Source organism: Hemibagrus wyckioides, linkage group LG09, assembly GCF_019097595.1.
Source record: "Hemibagrus wyckioides isolate EC202008001 linkage group LG09, SWU_Hwy_1.0, whole genome shotgun sequence".
NCBI classification, from domain to species: domain Eukaryota; kingdom Metazoa; phylum Chordata; class Actinopteri; order Siluriformes; family Bagridae; genus Hemibagrus; species Hemibagrus wyckioides.
Window position 1 is genome coordinate 811,657 of NC_080718.1, and position 18,013 is coordinate 829,669.

Sequence of the window (18,013 nt, forward strand, 5' to 3'; positions counted from 1 at the left end):
AAATATATTAAAATGCAAGTCAGTGATTCAGATCACTGCTGTTTAGGCCAGCAGAGAAGACCTTGCTGGAACTGACGGTCCACCACTGGTAAATACACTGTTTAAAAAAATTAAAGGAACACTTTGAAAACACATCAGATCTCAATGGGGAAAATATCATGCTGGATATCTATACTGAAATGGACTGGGTAATGTGTTAGAAATGAAAGGATGCCACATCATTTGATGGAAATGAAAATGATCAACCTACAGAGGGCTGAACTAATGTAGTATATTAGGATTTTCTCACAGGATTTGTTTTTGCAATCATGTCTAATGTTGTTGATGATCCTTGAAGGTTTAGTTTTCATATTTGTATGTAGTCATACATGTCTAAGTGCTCATTCAATTATACCAAACGAACAGGACATGGTGTATTAGGATTCTCTCACTGGATATGCTTTTTGAAGTCAAATGTATAGTTTTTATATTTATATGTAGTCATAGATATCAAAGTGCTGGTTCATTTATACAAAACAACATTCAATAAAATGCCAGTACGTATGTGATACTGAGGTGGAGGGAGTAACAATAAATCTTGCTGGACATTCATGGTCCTGGCATGATGAAAACTGTTTCATGGGGTTTCAGTGAAATACTTTATTAAAGCACACACCAAGAAAAAGATGCATGTAGCCATTTTATTGTATGATTTCATATTTTGTTAGCGCAGCAAGTGAAGCCTCTGAACAATTTCAGCACTTGTAGAGGGTGTTGATCCTCAGGATGTCGATGGCGGACAGTTCCTTTCTCTGTCCAATATTCACTGACGGATCAGGAATGGGAGTGATGGTGTCCAGCCCGTTAATGGAGAAAGCTGTTCTTCCATAGTGCATTACAGAGGAGTAGTCGTACGGAGTGTTGAGGTTGTTGGTGTTTTTCAGCTCGAAATTAGACTGCGTGGTTGGGTCGATGTTTTCCCAGTTGATTTTGACATACTTGTCACGGTCACTCCTAGTATGCTCGTGGTAGAAACCAAGTGCATGGTTCAGCTCATGCTCGACAATGCCATAGTAAACACAACCCAACCTGCTGAGAGAAACCACCTGAGCACCACCTGATCTGCCCACATTAGAGAAACATCTGAGAGAAAAAAGAGGGGAATCAACCATGTCACTTACGTCAAACTAAGGACACTGTACATTAAACAAAATTAGAGAACTCCAAATTCCATTTTCAGGTACAGGGATTGGTTCAGTGGTTCTCACCCATCTTTGCTCTCGATGCTAAGGTAGGAAGTTTGATTTGTCCTGGGAACGAAACGAATGCAGGTTTTGCTGTGGAAGGAGGCCATGGCATTGGCTATTACGGTCCTGTCAGAGAAAGCTGTAAAGAAAACGTTCAATACATTAACAAGTAATAAACAGAGATGTGTCATAATGAGGAAGTCTTTCACTTACAGAAAACACTGCTCAACGTGTAAGGCACCTCCACTAGGCCATTTGAGGACTTCTTCCAAAAGCAGCTGCTGTCGCTGCAGACCAGAGCATTCCTACCTCTTGGCAAGAGTATGTCTCCCTCCAACAACAGTTCACTGGATCCTTCAACCAGAGAACAAAAAGGGATAAAGACAGCAAAATCAATAAGTAGTAATGGTGGTGTCTTACAATTTCTGTCACTGGTGCCAGCAAGGAAACAGTACCCAAAAGAAATAATTACAAAAATCCTAATCTTAGAACAAGACAGGTTCTAGGCCCATATTTGTAGAATGTGTAGCAGTAATAATAGTGAGGTGTAGTGAGATCAGGGAGTTATCAGACCGTTGTTGATGGTGAGAATCCTTGACGTGATGTCCACATGCTCAGGTTGGTCGAGATAGAAAGCTTGTGAGAAGCCAAGCAGCAGGGCTAGAATGGAGAGAGACGCTATAGACTGCATGATGCTTCAGTGTGGGGAGATGATCTGGATGCTCCTTCACCGTAGCTCGGTGACTGCCAACTGTCATTTCTCACTTTTTATACACACTGACACACACAGAAACAACTTGGAGTAGCTTTCTGGGGATTAACTCTAGGCCTTAATGTCCACTGTCTAATGTGTGGAACTAAAGGGAGGATCCTCTGAACTCAACACTTTAGTGCCTCACTGAAGCATCATGAGAGTTAGGAGATTGGTTGGATAATCAGGAGTAATGGATGGACTTTAGCTGGACCATACCTCTTAATGACTGGTTGTTGATCTATGTCTCAGACAGGCTCTAGTTTTATGGAGTGCCTTGTATATTTGAAGGACTTACGAGTTAACCCAAGGTAAACATTCTCTGAATGAATATCTGAGCCATATGGCTGAAGGTCATGTGATTTGTATCCAAAATTTACAAATATGTGTATTTTTGCTCTGGAGAAGCAGGACCTGCAATTAATAATTGTTTGAGAATGCAGACAAATGACTATTCAGGAAAAGTAAGGTGAACTTGCTGTTTCATTTGGAATGAAATGTGTAGCGTCATTGGCCATTCTCAAATCAACACTGATCTGCTGGTCATCCCAGATGTTTTATCTCCAGCCCAGGATCTCGCAATGGCTCTGAACAACTCCCTGACCTGCCCTTTGGCCACTGCTCACAACCTTGGGGTAACCATGGACAATCAGCTGTCATTTTCCTCCCATGTTACTAATGTCACACGCTCATGACAGTTTCTTCAGTGCAACATCAGAAGGATTCAGCCATTTCTGTCCACACAGGCTGCTCAGGTGCTTGTTCAGTCTTCAGATAGGAGAGTTCAAAAACAGATGGCCCACCCTGTTCCTTGAGAGTGAAGTAGGTAATGTTTATTACTGTTCATGGTGTTTAATGGCTTGCAATTTGAATTTTCTAGTTATCCTGCATCCTTATATGATAGTAATTCTAATCCATTGTTTATTGTTTAAAATTTTCAGATAAATGCAGAGTTCTTGTGGATCACTACCAAGCCACTGCGATCGAAGTTCCTGTCACAGCAGGACCATTTCTCAGACAAACTAATACAGCAATCTTCAACAAGAAAGGAGGACTGAAGGGGCAGAAGATCAAGGATGTCCTGGATATCAAAGATCCTGTAAGTAAAAATCCATGGGAAATGCTTTCACTGTATTGAGGTGGTTATTGCAAGGTTTTTTGTCCTTAGCTGCTCATTTAAACATTTGAGAAATGGTAAATGGCCTGTTTATATGGTGTTTTTATCCAAAGCACTTCATTGCATTTGCATTTCATTCACCCAACTCGCCAACCAGACAACCAATGGCTTTAGACAGCCTGCTCTCCTCCCTGTTCTGCCATTGCACCCACTTCTGCTAAATTCTATCTTGATTGTTGCCCCTGCTTTAGTGTGACAGCATTGACATCAGGAGGGAATGCATCCTGAGGAGCCTTGTGATCTATCTCAATGAGGATCCAGACTCTTTTTTACAAGGAATATCTGGTAAGTTTATCACAATATACCTCCCATACGGCCTAACACAGTTACTTCGTCCATGACACGTTATTATCGAATCACATGAGTCATGAGTCCTAAATCAGTAAATACGCAAAGAAAAATTCTGTATTTGTATTCTGTAAATGTATTTTGTGGTTTAAATATAAATGATTCTCTCCACAAAATAGTTTTTTTGTACACAATATTATATATGTATTTAAAAGTATTAGCAATTTTCATCAAAAACATACAATTTTTGATGTATTTATATGAATAAAATACATATTTATATGTACATAACATACATACATACAATACATAACATATTTATATAAATAAAATAATGCTCCTCTTAGGTCCAAGACAGACCAAGCTGGCCATCGGGCTGTCGGGTTTGTACAAATGCAGTCCCGGGTCTTACACTTTTTCCCCTCTCTCACACAAGCACTGAACGTCCAGCCCTACATGTCTGTCAGCTGTTGTCTTTGCTCTGTGATCAAGCACCACTTGTTGACCCAGATGAAGACGATGTGAGACAGTAATTCTTTGGCGTCAACTTGGTGTGTCACAGCCCTTAAATTCACACTTTATCTGTAGCCTACCTCCTTCCTTTTCAGTCAGTAAAATAAGTGTAGTTTAAAAGGTGTGATTAATTGTGAACACATAGCGCCAGAAATAAGTGATTTACATGAATTATCATTTTCTATCAGTATTGCATTAGAGATTTTTAGGATGCTTTTAGACAACTCTTTTTTAAATATATATAATATATACTTAAAAAGTTGCTTTATTGACAAATTCAGTGTGTTCTTCTTCTTGATGCTTGGCTGTTGTTCTTTTAAATTACAGTTTCATGAAATCCTCTCATGGAAATGACTAAAGTACCAGGACATAGGCCGACTGTATATTTTTAGTTTTCATACATCCCTTAAAATTAAGAAGGCCTTGTGACCCCCTCTGAAACTTTGGCAGCCTCTAGTGAGGTTTAGGACCCTGCAGGTAGGGAACCTGTGCCTTAAATCACACACTTAAGTTGAACTGAGCAGTGACAGGGAGTCTCAAAACACCCACACACAAATGCAGTGAAGTTGACAAATAACAAGCACTTTGCAAATAAAGGTTCAACAGCTTATATATATAAATACATATACAACGTAGCATGTAAATATGTTTTTAATAAAAATCACAAATACTTATACAAGTTGTCAATTTCTATTATATACATTTGTGAATCATTGTGTGAACATTCATTAATATTGAGGGCTATCTTATTCCATACACTATAATGAGAAAATCCTATGACCACCATCCATACCCTTGGCTAGATGTTTTAGGCCAAATATTTCAAGCTATGGGATAGGTCATGTCTGCCTAGCAACTGCAAAAGAAGGTGATTTAGCATATTTCATAATATTTGCCCTGGCACCTGATGTGCTAAGGATCTAGTCTGCATCTCTAGCAGGAAAAATGGATAAGAGTAAGGATTTGAGCGAGATTGATGAAGGGCCAAATTGTGATGGCTAGACGACTGGATCAGAGCATCTCCAAAACTGCAGCTCTTGTGGGGTGTTCCTGGTCTGCAGTGGTCAGTATCTATCAAAAGTGGTCCAAGGAAGGAAGTGTGGTGAACCGGCAATAGAGTCATGGGCAGCCAAGGCCCTTGATGCACGTGGGGAGCGAAGGCTGGCCTGTGTGGTCAGATCCAACAGACAAGCTACAGTTGCTCAAATTGCTGAAGAAGTTAATGCTGGTTCTGATAGTAAGGTGTCAGAATACACAGAGCAGTTTGTTGCATATGGGGCTGCATAGCCACAGACCAGTCAGGGTGACCATGCTGACCCCTGTGCACCGCTGAAAGCACTGACAATGAGCATGTGAGCATCAGAACTGGACCACGGAGCAATGTAAGAAGGTGACCTGGTCTGATGAATCACATTTTCTTATTTGCTTTTTAAAAAGGTGTTTTTGTTATCTGATGATTAGTGAGAGTTTCTTGTTCCCCACCAAATCTCTCATTCTCTCATTTGTCTGCAGAAATTAGAAACTTGTGGCAACATAGATAGATACAACTTTTTTGTCATTACAAAGTAATTTCTTTATTTGTTTTTAATTAAAAAAGATTTTTAAAAAAGATTTTAAATTAAGGCAGATGGTCCAGGAGTCTGGAAAATGATGGGATGATGTCTTCCGGGTGCTAACCATGGTGAAGCTAGAGGGGAAAAACAACTGAGCTTCAGTTTTATAGTGTCATTAATTCACACAAAAAGAATAGTTTAATGTTTAGCTGTGATTCAGATTAACATCAGTTTCATGAATGACATCATATTTCTGATTATGAAAGAGCCAGTGTAAAATATTAACTGAATGCTTGTTAGTGGTGAATTTAATTAACTAATATGAATGCCCAGAGTTTTTGTAGTAGAGCCCAACACTTCACCTTAGCACGCTTGCAGGGAAGTTCAAAACTTGAGCAGGTACTCAGTGGAGTCTTTCTTTTCCTCCCAGATCTTGCTTTTACTGCTGATGGACTTTGTGTCATCCCTTCAGAAGCAGGAGACTCTGTAAAGGAGAGAACAAATGCAGTGCAAAATAGAAAATAATAGCAAATTATGGAAAATGTACTGTACATGACAAAAGGGCTTTTTCATAATTGGCCCAAAACTTGACTCTGCACCCAGTTCTAGGCTTGTCTTGGTGAAAAAAATGCAGGTTTGATTACATATAGAGGAATTCCTTATTAAATGTGGATCAGCTTTGTGAAATGTGAAACAGCTTCTAAATACAATGATGGACATTTCTCTGGAAACAGCTCTCAAAGACCAACAAATATAATAAACTTTCAGAGCAGATATCACATTTCACACTGTGCATTGTACTTAGAAGTGATATCTGCATGCATGTGAAGGTTTGATTTTATTATTTAATTATTTATTTTTTGTTAACTTACCAAATGTTTCTAAATGGGTCTTTACACTGTCCTCCAGCCTCAGCTCCTCCAGGGCTTTGACAAGTAACTCGATCTCTTTCTCTTCTTTCTGTGAATGGAATATTGGATCTCATGATCTATCTGTTCGGGTTTATTTATTCTATCTATATGTTCTCTTAATGTGAATATAACAGAAATCAAGAAAACGGGCATCTTCTCTCAAGGATTAATGATGTAGTGGACGTTTCACCTTAAAACGTTTGCAGGGAGGTTGCCCAGCATCACTCCCTGAGTGTTTCCTCTTCAGTCCAGATCTCACATCAGCTGGTGTTGTAATTTCTGGGAGAAAAACAGTGCACTCTTCGCTGGACTGGGGCATTTCTGGCTCAAAGCTGGAATCTTCCTTCTATAAAATAAATATTAGTTACCTCAGCCTATCCCAGACTGTCTATTCCAGAGAAAACAGGAGCATCTTCACTTACGAATTAAAGATGCAGTAGAGTTCAACGTTTTACCTCCACACTACTGCAGGGAGGTTGCTCAGCATCACCTGAGCAGACACTCCCTGAGCTCTCCATCATCAGTCCAGGACTCACACAAGAAGGTGATGGAATCTCCTTCCCTTCCTCAGAAGCAGGAGACTCTGTAAAGCAGAGCACAAATAGAATTTGAGAATGCACTGGAGATAACTAAGGGTGTTGTTACAGTGGGCCTAAATACTTAGTTTAGTTTAGTTTATTTATATAGCACAATAAAACAACAATCATTGACCATTGTGCTGTACAAAAATTATAAGATCAAAATAACAGCAATCGAGACAGGAAATAGTACATATACAGGCAAAAAAACAAGCTCAGGTTGACTCAGATTTTAAAAGCCTTTTAACATAAGATGAGTTTTAAGCTTTAGTTTAAACAGAGATTCTGTAGGGATTATCCTAATAGATAAAGGGAGGCTATTCCACAATTTGGGGCCAACTATGGCAAAAGCCCGGTCTCCCTTTCTTTTAAGCCTTGATCTGGGACGCTTTAACAGTTTCTGATTTGATGACCTTAAACATCTAGCAGATATGTTAACAGTCACAAGTTCAGATAAATAAGAAGGTGCCAGACCATTTAAGACCTTAAAAACAAAGAGTAAAATCTTAAACTCTATTCTAAAATACCCACTAAAATAACCACTGCAGAGAGAGTAAGACGGGGGTGATGTGATCAAATGTACGTGTGCCAGTAAGGAGTCTAGCAGCTGCATTTTGGACTAATTGCAAGCAGTTCATATAGGAATGACCAATACCTATATAAATTGAATTGCAATAGTCCAGACAAGAAGATATAATTGCATGAATTATTCTTCAAACTCAGCAGGGGTTAAAAAACTTTTAACTTTGGCCAGTAGTCTCAACTGGAAAAAACATGATTTGACAACTGTATTTACTTATCAAATAACAGGGCAGAGTCAAAGACAATACCTAGGTTTTTAACAGGTTTTACATAAGCAGCTAAGCTGCCTGACACTTGATTTAAGCTACCAGAGAGAGCTAACAGACCAAACACAATTGCCTTAGTCTTACTCTCATTTAAGTTCAGGAAATTTATCTGCATAAAAATTAAAAAATACTTTGTGTTTTTATATATAAAGAAAGCATATATAAAGAAAACAGAATGGGGGCAAGAATTGATCCTTGGGGTACCCCACAGGTCAGATGTGCTTTGGAGGATAATCATCCACTTACATAAACAGAAAAGGTTCTATTCAAATAAGATTTAAACCAGTCCAGTGCTTGACCTTTGATACTTAAGTCTACTCCTTCACATAAAGTCTTATCTTCACTTAAATTTTTACCTTCGACTGGAAGAACAGTGCACTCTCTGTTGGACTGTGGCATTTCAGGCTCAAAGCTGGAATCTTCCTTCTATAAAATAAATATTAGTTACCTCAGCCTATCTCAGACCGTCTATTCCAGAGAAAACAGGAGCATCTTCACTCAAGAAATAAAGATGTAGTTGAGTTAAACGTTTTACCTCCACACTACTGCAGGGAGGTTGCTCAGCATCACCTGAGCAGACACTCCCTGAGCTCTCCATCAAAAGTTCAGGAATTACACCAGAAGGTGATGGAATCTCCTTCCCTTCCTCAGAAGCAGGAGACTCTGTAAAGCAGGGCACAAATGCAATTTGAGATTGCATTGGAGATAACTAAGGGTGTTGTTAAAGAGGGCCTAAATACTTAAGTCTACTCCTTCACTTTAATCTTCATTTAAATTTTTACCTTCGACCAGGAGAACAGTGCTCTCTCTGCTGGACTGGGGTATTTCCGGCTCAAAGCTGGAATCCATCAACTGTAAAACAAATATTAGTTACCTTAAACTATCTCAGACTGTCTATTCCAGAGAAAACAGGAGCATCTTTACTCACGAATTAAAGATGTAGTAGATTTAAACGTTTTACCTCCACACTACTGCAGGGAGGTTGCTCAGCATCACCTGAGCAGACACTCCCTGAGCTCTCCATCATCAGTCCAGGACTCATAGAAGAAGGTGAAGGAATCTCCTTCACTTCCTCAGAAGCAGGAGACTCTGTAAAGCAGGGCACAAATGCAGTTTGAGGAAGCACTGGAGATAACTAAGGGTGTTGTTAAAGTGGGCCTAAAAACCAGGACAGATTCAAGATTCATTCAAATGCTGCTGATGGAATTTGTTTTAATTGCTTTATCCTACATTTCTACTCTTTTTACTACTAATTGTATTCCTTCATTTTTTTAGTAGAAGATGCAGGACTCACTACCTGTCTTGGTGTTCTCCTTCCCATCAGAAAGTTGAGCTACAAGCAAAAATACAGGAAAATAAAGTTCTCCTATTACAGGATACATGGTGTAAAATAGCAGCTAATAAATTTCCAAAACAACAACAATGCAATAAAAACAATAAAAATAATTAATTCTAAATTTCCCTAACATGGGTAAAAATGCTCACAGTGTTTTTCCAAAAAAATAAACAAAATAAATATAAAATAGGAATATCTGATTGTAAAATCACATCTTTTTATCCAGATGGCTATTTTCCTACTACTGTATCACATTATGTAATTAACTATTCATTTTATGTGAGAAGAATCTGTCACTCTACTCACACATGCCTGTTAATACAAGGTCTTAGACATGAACATGATACAGATATCAATTAACGTTATTCTGGGTAGTCAAGGCACACAAGGGGAACATGGGGGCTGGAAAATAGCAGGCCTTGAGAACAATGAAGTTTTCCTGTTAGGATTTATGTTATAGATAAAATAGAAATAAATTAAAACCTGATAAAAACACTTTACTACACAGATGTTGAAGTGTGTGTGTGTGTGTGTGTGTGTGTGCCAGTGTTCACAGGGCACAGGTATTTGTGCATGGACACTACACAAGAAAAAGGACCATTATATAAAGACCGGGTCTGTGGCTTGTAAATTGTTTCCTACATAAAGTGCTTAAAAATGAAACATATACAGACAGCAGAAGAAAATATTAAGTACTATAGCAGGACAGTCTGACTTGGTAACTCATACAGAATAACTAAGGTGTGCTGGACACGCCTGTGTCCTGGGAATAAACAAGTTTTAAACAAATGACCAGAGAGGATCTAAGCAGACTTTAACAGAAACTTGCTGCTCTACAGATTCAGAAGAAAAAAGTTCAGATTCAGCACTAGTCAATATTTCAGTATTTAGTAACTAATGCTTTGGTGTGTGATGGACAATTGGGGTATTTGGCAGTAATCTTATTCTGCTTTACATTAAAAGAAAGAAGCTATGAAAAAGAAATGTTACTTGGTGAATATGAAGAATAAAAGTTGATCTATTGTGTTATTGTGTTGCTGTATAACATCAGTAATGTTAATATAGACTGCTGCTCCAGAGTTACTCATTACGTTAGCTTACTTAGCTAACTAAAGCCTAACTAGACATGCAGGACACATTTATTCACCTATACAATAAAAATCCTTCATTCTTCCGATCTAACATTAGATTCATATGAAAGAAAATGGCCATTATGATGACCACAGGACGTGCTGACCTCTGCATGTTTCCTCAAGTATGATGTTAATTCTTCTAAGAAGAAATCGTATGTTAGTGAGGCAGAGCGAGTAGCTACTTAAAACAAATCCTGCAGGTCAGACCACTGGTCATGGGTGTGCGGGTAGCGGGATGTGGTCAGGGTTTTCCTCCATCGTAGGCTACAGTATTTCAGGCTCGGACACTGCAGTGTTAATGCTCTAGAGAATTTGTGTACAATCACTGTCCAATTTAATAGAAACACCTGTACACCTGTTTATTTATAAAGTTATCCATTCAGGCAGTCATGTAGCAGCAGCGCAATGTGTAAAATCATGCAGGGCAAAAGAAACATTCAGAGGTAACCAGAATCTGAAAAGAGTATTTAATCACAGTTTAGTAGTGAGGACTTTATGAATTTCTTCACTGAAAAAAATGGTCTTGAAATGAATCAAGAACAAAATTGTGGATCTTCAGTCAAGTTTCAGGTCACACCATTGTACAGAAACTGTGCTAGTTAAAATCACAAATGACTTGTTTTTAGTTTTAGACCAAGGCTGGATCTCACTATCAGTTTTTCTTGATTTTAGCACTGCATTCGACACTATGCATCATGACTCCTATAGATTATGACAAAATTTCACAGGTATTCAGGGACAGGCATTAAGATGGTTTAGATCCTACCTGTCTGATCAATACCATTTTGTAAAATTAAAAGGGGAACTAGCCGGTGTAATGGCAGTGAAATATGGGTCATATAAAATTATGACCTAAATTATTAAATTCTGATAAGAAAGATATTACTATTCAGTCCAAAAAAAGTAAGTACTCTCACAATACTCCTTGCATTTAGACAGATGTACTGTTACTACTAGCTCGGCAGTGAAAGACCTTGCTGTTATATTAGACAGTAGCAAGTCTTTTGAAAATCATATCGCCCATATTACAAAAACACCTTAGACCTTAGAAATATTGCCAAGCCAATAAACATCTTATGTGTATCTGATGCAGAAAAGCTAATTCATGCATTCATGAATCACCTCCAGACTGGACTATTGTAATGCATTACTAGGTGGTTGTCCTGCATCTAAAATAAACAAGCTACAGTTAGTCCAACATGCAGCCACCAGAGTTCTTACCAGGTCAAGAAAATATGATCATATAACCCCAATATTTTATCATCCCTACACTGGCTACCTGTTAAGTTTAGAATCAATTACAAACTACTGCTACTCACATACAAGGCCCTAAATGGTTTAGCTCCCATGTATCCAACTTGTCTTCTAACATGCTACAATATGTCACACTCTTTGAAATCACAAAACTTTGAACAGTGTTCGGGGCTCAGATACACTCTCCCAGCTTAAATGTAGTTTAAAGAGTTTTAGCTCTTTAGCCAGGCATACACGTAATACATTCCATAACCTTCTGCTCCAGTACATCTGAAAATGCACATTATCATCTACTGCTTGCTAATAATATGAACAGCAGCTATGCTGATTCGTTTCATGTAGATTTTGGACATTCGAAGAGAAGATGCCAACCCTTTGAGGAGTTTGAGGATAACAACCTTCTAATCAATACACAAAATTACATTCTTTAACATTGTACTTATGCTGTATTGCCATCATTGAGTTGGTGTTGAATCTATGAAGAACTCAGATGTTAAGCCAATTTGTGAGTAACCTCCAGACGACCTCATCCAAAGCGCATATATATATATATATATATATATATATATATATATATATATATATATATACACTACCAGTCAAAAGTTTGGACACACCTTTTAATTCAGTGTTTTTTGTTTAGGGATTTATTTTCTACATTCTAGAACAATACTGGAGATTTCAAAACTATGAAATAACACACATGGACTTAAGTAATCCATATGTAATAACAACAAAAAACAGTCAGTTGTTACAGTTTTTACAGTATTGTCAAGTGCATTTGCAAAAGCCATCAAGCACCATGATGAAACTGGCTCACATGAAGACCATCCCAGTAAAGCAAGACCAAAATTTACCTCTGCTGCAGAGGAGAAGTTCATTTAGAGTTACCAGCCTCAGAAATCACCAATTAACAGCACCTCAGATTAGAGCCGTCATGAAGGCTTTACAGAGCATCAGTAGCAGACATATCTCAATATCAACTGTTCAAAGTAAACAGTTAGAAACATAAACATCAGGAAAGACCATGGAATTAGAAGGTGTGTCCAAACTTTTGAATGGTAGTGTATATCTGGTCGAGTGCAAGTGGACAAGTAGATTAAACTTCCTACTGCCTCTCTGTACTTTCTTGGTTCTTTCATCATCTTCAGAATACTCAGGTTTCAGTTCACATGGAGTCTCTCTAGACTTGCAATTTTGCATCTCAAATCGATCTAGTATTTTCCTCACATATCTCTCCTGTGACATTTTAACTAGACCTTCTGCCTGTTCAAAATCTATCCCTAGAAAATATTTCAACCTACCCATGTCTTTCATTTTGAATCTTTCAGTGAACATTCCCTTTACACTTTTCACAACACTTTCACTGTTAGCTGCTATAATTAGGTCATCAACCCATATTATCAGGATTATTTTCTCATTCTGCCTTTCCCTTGTATACACGCAGTTATCAGCTGGGTTCTGTGTAAAACCATTCTCAATTAAACATACATGTACCATAGTGTTCCAGTTTCTGCCTGATTGCTTTAGGCCATAGAGAGATTTCTCTAACTTGCATACTAGCTTTTCACCCTGTCTTTTTGCTCATAACCCTCTGGTTGTACCAAGTAAATTTCACAGTCAATCGGTGCATGCAAATAAGCTGTCTCAACGTCCATCTGGTGTAAGACTAAATTTTCCTGTGCTGCCTTCTGCATGACCACTCTTACACTTGTCACATCTGACAAATCTCGCCTTGTATTTTTCAGATCCATTAATGTCTCTTTTAATTGTGTAGACCCATCTGCCCCCAACTGGCTGTTTGCCTGGTGGCAACTGAGTGAGTGTGAAGGTCTTATTCCCTTTCCATTAATCAAACAATTTTCTCCTCCGCAGCCCAAATTGACCCGGTCTGTTTTGATCACTTATAAAAAATGAGGTATGTATGATCACCTTTTTTTTTTTTGTTTCACCTTTTTAGTCAGCTTGTTTCCAACACATTAACATATATTTTGCACTTTTTTATATTTGGCAAATATTTGGTATGATAAACCTCATTTATGTAAAATTATACCTCATTTTTGAGTAAAAAAAAAACAGAAATTCTGAATTATTTTCACTATGGTAATGATCAGAGCCACATAAGTAGATGGAATATCACAGACTGGTATATGTCAATGTTTAGTCAGGATATTGTCTTGAAACCATTTCATTTTTTTTAATGGCAGCAAATAGTCACACCTGTTGTCCTTCCGGGTCAAACTGACCCGGTCTGATTTGACTGCTTATAAATCATAAAGTGTATAATGATCACACCATCACCACACATTTTTTTTTTTAACATTTTACACTTGTGATACCCAGCAGGGGGCAGCAGCTGACCTACCAACATGGGGCTACACACACACACACACACACACACACACACACATATACGGGGTTGGACAATGAAACTGGCCAATTTAGTGTTGTAGGTTTCATGGCTAACTTTGACCAGCCTGGTGGCCAATCTTCATTGACTGCACATTCCACCAGTAAGAGCAGAGTGTGAAGGTTTAATTAGCAGACTAATAGCACAGTTTTGGTTAAAATATTGCAATGCACACAACATTATGGGTGACATATCAGAGTTCAAAAGAGGACAAATTGTTGGTGCATGTCTTGCTAGCGCATCTGTGACTAAGACAGCAAGTCTTTGTGATGTATCAAGAGCCACGGTATCCAGGGTAATGTCAGCATACCACCAAGAAGGACGAACCACATCCAACAGGAGTAACTGTGGATGCAAGAGGAAGCTGTCTGAAAGGGATGTCCGGGTGCTAACCCGGATTGTATCCAAAAAACATAAAACCACAGTTGCCCAACTCACTGCAGAATTAAATGTGCACCTCAACTCTCCTGTTTCCACCAAAACTGTCCATTGGGAGGTCCACAGGGTCAATGTACATGGCCGGGCTGCTATAGCCAAACCTTTGGTCACTCGTGCCAATGCCAAACTTTGGTTTCTTGGGCTGTGGACAATGTGAAACATGTATTGTTCTCTGATGAGTCCATCTTCACTGTCTTTCCCACATCCGGGAGAGTTACGGTGTGGAGAAGCCCCAAAGAAGCGTACCACCCAGACTGTTGCATGCCCAGAGTGAAGCATGGGGGTGGATCAGTGATGGTTTGGGCTGCAATATCATGGCATTCCCTAGGCCCAATACTTATGCTAGATGGGCGCGTCACTGCCAAGGACTACTAAACCATTCTGGAGGACCATGTGCACCCAATGGTTCAAACATTGTATCCTGAAGGTGGTGCCGTGTATCAGGATGATAATGCACCAATACACACAGCAAGACTGGTGACAGAGTGGTTTGATGAACATGAAAGTCACCAGATCTAAATATTATTGAGCCACTTTGGGGTGTTTTGGAGGAGCGAGTCAGGAAATGTTTTCCTCCACCAGCATCACATAGTGACCTGGCCACTATTCTGCAAGAAGAATGGCTCAAAATCCCTCTGGCCACTGTGCAGGACTTGTATCTGTCATTCCCAAGACGAATTGATGCTGTATTGGCCGCAAAAGGAGGCCCTACACCATACTAATGAATTATTGTGGTCTAAAACCAGGCGTTTCAGTTTCATTGTCCAACCCCTGTATATATATATATATATATATATATATATATATATATATATATATATATATATATATACACACACACCACACACACCACTCAAATATATACACACACACACACCACTCAAAAACATGGCATAATTTCATGTAAATAAAACTTCTTTTACACCTCTTATGCTTATTATTATATTTAATTTATGAACAATAAACCTCATTTACATGAAACACTGATATATGGTATATGTTAAACATTAGCCAGCATATCCCCATGTGAAAGCTGACTGATGCAACTGTATTCATAAATAAGTGAGAGCAAACAAATATGATTTGCAAAACACAACATGTATTTTATTTCAAAACAATTTTAAACATTGCAAACTAAAAATACAATGAACAGAAACTGTGTGTGTGTGTGTGTCTTCATTTGCACCCTGCTGGACTTCCATGACCATGCTGGCAGAGGCTGGCATGCAGGGAAGAACTTGGCATAGGCTTAAGAGAGGTGTCACAAGTTCTCTTCCAAGTTCCTCAAGGAACAGCCTCCTTTTGTGGCACTTCCCCTGATTCCAGCTTGGGTCCATCTCTCTCAACAGCACAAAGGAGTTGTATGCAGACGCATCAAGCATGTTGTAAAACACTGCCAGGGGCCAACGGGCTGTCATTCATTTACAACTATACACACTGGTGACCTGCAACAAAAGTAACAAACAACAAATCAGTCAAAATTAATTTATATTTTCTTACACAAGAATGCAATGCATTGAGCTGAATGAAAAATATTACATGAAAAAGTGCAATACCTTGTCGAGGTTGTCGACTCCCCCTTTGTTTTTGTTGTAGTCAAGGATGATCTGGGGCTTTTTGTCCTCTTTGGTGCTAACTGCAGTGTCACGATGCAGAGTGCTCATGAGAAGTACATTCCTTTATTTGGGGGGGGGGAGTAGGAGACAAGAGCAGTGAATACAAACTTGGAGGAAAATTTTGCCCTGTCTCTTGTCTCTGGTTTATTTTTTCTCACAGTTCCCACCATGGCCAGCTTCCTCCTTAGCAGCTCCTGGCCAAAGACATAGGACATGAAAAAGTTGTCAAAGGTGATGACGTGTCCTCAAAGACCCTCTGTCACCTCGAGAACCACACGCTGGCCATCCGCAGGTTTGCCGGTATACACCTGCATGTTCCAGGCATAGCTAGTCTGGGCATCGCAGGCTACCCAGATTTTAATTCCATACTAGGCAGGTTTACTTGGCATATATTGCTTAAACCCACAGTGACCTCTGAACAGGACCAGGCGCTCGTCCATGGTCACATAGTGCCTGGATTATACATTAGTTGCAGGCGTTGCACCCACTTATCCCAGACCTGTTGGATGGCAGACAATTTGTCTCTGGCACGGCACGCTGGTCTGGTGCTGCGATCATCAAATCATATGATGCTTGAAATGAGCTGGAATGTTTTCAGTGGCATGGTGGCACAAAAAATTGCCCTCCCCATCTGAGCATGCCACAGGCTGGACGTAGCCTCTTTACTGGAGTGGTAGACCCCAGCAAGAATCAATAGACCCAGATATCCCTGTAGATCTATTTGATCTAATTTTTTCCAGCTGTCACCATATACACGACACCCCTCCTTGTTGGTCATGTCTAACACTGTCTTTTGAATATAAATAACTCAAAAGTTGACTTTATGGTATCAGCACGAGAGACAGCATACCTTGTTGGCCCTTGGGGGCTCCTCTCGCGCTTTGTCCCCAACATGCGGCGTCGGTCACTTGGAGGGATGGAGGACCAGAGAATATTTCCATCTTTTGATTGGAAAATTTCTTCCGTTTCAGGAGGCTTCTCATCAGTTGATTCCTCCTCGTCTGTGGTATTTTCTTCCTCTGACACTTCCTGCTCCTCTTCTGCCGGTTCTGCCTCATCTCTGTCCTCCTCCAAAGGGTCAAAAATTAGGTCAAGGGCCTGTAATGCTGTGTAGGTCCTCTTCATTTTGCTGTCTTAGAGTGAAATGTGAAATTCCCCAAGGATGCTATAATTCAGGGTTTTTTTGTTTATTGTTATCTTGTCCCCAAATGGGCAAAGGCATATCTCATAGCTTTTGTTTTGTTTGGTGGCCCAGTGAAATGCAGTGCCCAATGCTTTGAACAGTGTTTGACTGTGTGTGTGTGTGTGTTTGTGTGTCTGTGTGTGTGTGTGTGTGTGTGTAGCCCCATGTTGGTAGATCAGATGTTGCATATCACAAGTGTGAAATGTTTACAAATGTGTAGCTTTTGTTTTGTCTGGAGGCCCAATGAAATGCAATGCCCAATACTTTGAAGAGTGTGTGTGTGTGTGTGTGTGTGTAGCCCCATGTTGGTAGATCAGATGTTGTATGTTCAATGTTCTGGAAAGCTCAAAAGTGTGACAATGGGTCACTACTAAATGTGGCCGGGTCAAATTGATGGTGTTATAAAAAATTATTCATACACACATAATTTAACAAAAATTTTAATATTTAATATTTTCAAAGAGCATAGTATTGAATCATCCATGTCATTTTCATGCAAGTATATGAAAGAAAACCCAAGTTATGACAATTTGACCCGAAGACAAAAGGAGGGCTAGTGATCGCATCTTTTTGTCCATAGCATTTTTCCATTGCCCTGACTTAGTTGATGTTATGGCATCCTGGTAGGTTTGAGGAATATCGCATATTGCAGCTTGTCCTCCATATCCTCAGTCTCAAATTCTCCTCTTGGCTCTTAGTGGGTTCCTTGATTCCAGTTTCAGTAACTTGACCTGGCTGTTTGCATTCACTCTGTTCAGGCATAGTCTCAGAAACACCACTTTGAATACCTTGACCTGG

The 18,013-nt window shown here is 39.3% G+C and overlaps 1 protein-coding gene and 1 pseudogene across 1 annotated transcript; both read right to left on the reverse strand.

The window, feature by feature from the left end:
- Positions 1 to 734: 734 nt before the first annotated feature.
- LOC131359524 (hatching enzyme 1.2-like) lies at positions 735 to 1,917 on the reverse strand. The gene is made up of 4 exons (XM_058399464.1): positions 1,800 to 1,917; positions 1,440 to 1,580; positions 1,248 to 1,365; positions 735 to 1,122 (listed from the first exon to the last, which is right to left on the reverse strand). Exons 1-4 carry the CDS (start codon positions 1,915 to 1,917, stop codon positions 735 to 737), a joined length of 765 nt encoding a protein of 254 aa, XP_058255447.1.
- Positions 1,918 to 5,627: 3,710 nt separating this feature from the next.
- LOC131359399 (uncharacterized) lies at positions 5,628 to 17,157 on the reverse strand (annotated as a pseudogene).
- Positions 17,158 to 18,013: the final 856 nt, after the last annotated feature.

What these genes read in the sequence shown, in the direction of transcription:
- LOC131359524 (XM_058399464.1), bottom strand. Translation starts at nt 1,917, where the DNA reads ATGCAGTCTATAGCGTCTCTCTCCATTCTAGCCCTGCTGCTTGGCTTC. An exon ending in GATTCTCACCATCAACAACG is followed by an intron (nt 1,581 to 1,799) that starts GTCTGATAACTC and finishes CTCTGGTTGAAG; the next exon opens with GATCCAGTGAACTGTTGTTG. An exon ending in AGCATCGAGAGCAAAGATGG is followed by an intron (nt 1,123 to 1,247) that starts GTGAGAACCACT and finishes TTTTTCTCTCAG; the next exon opens with ATGTTTCTCTAATGTGGGCA.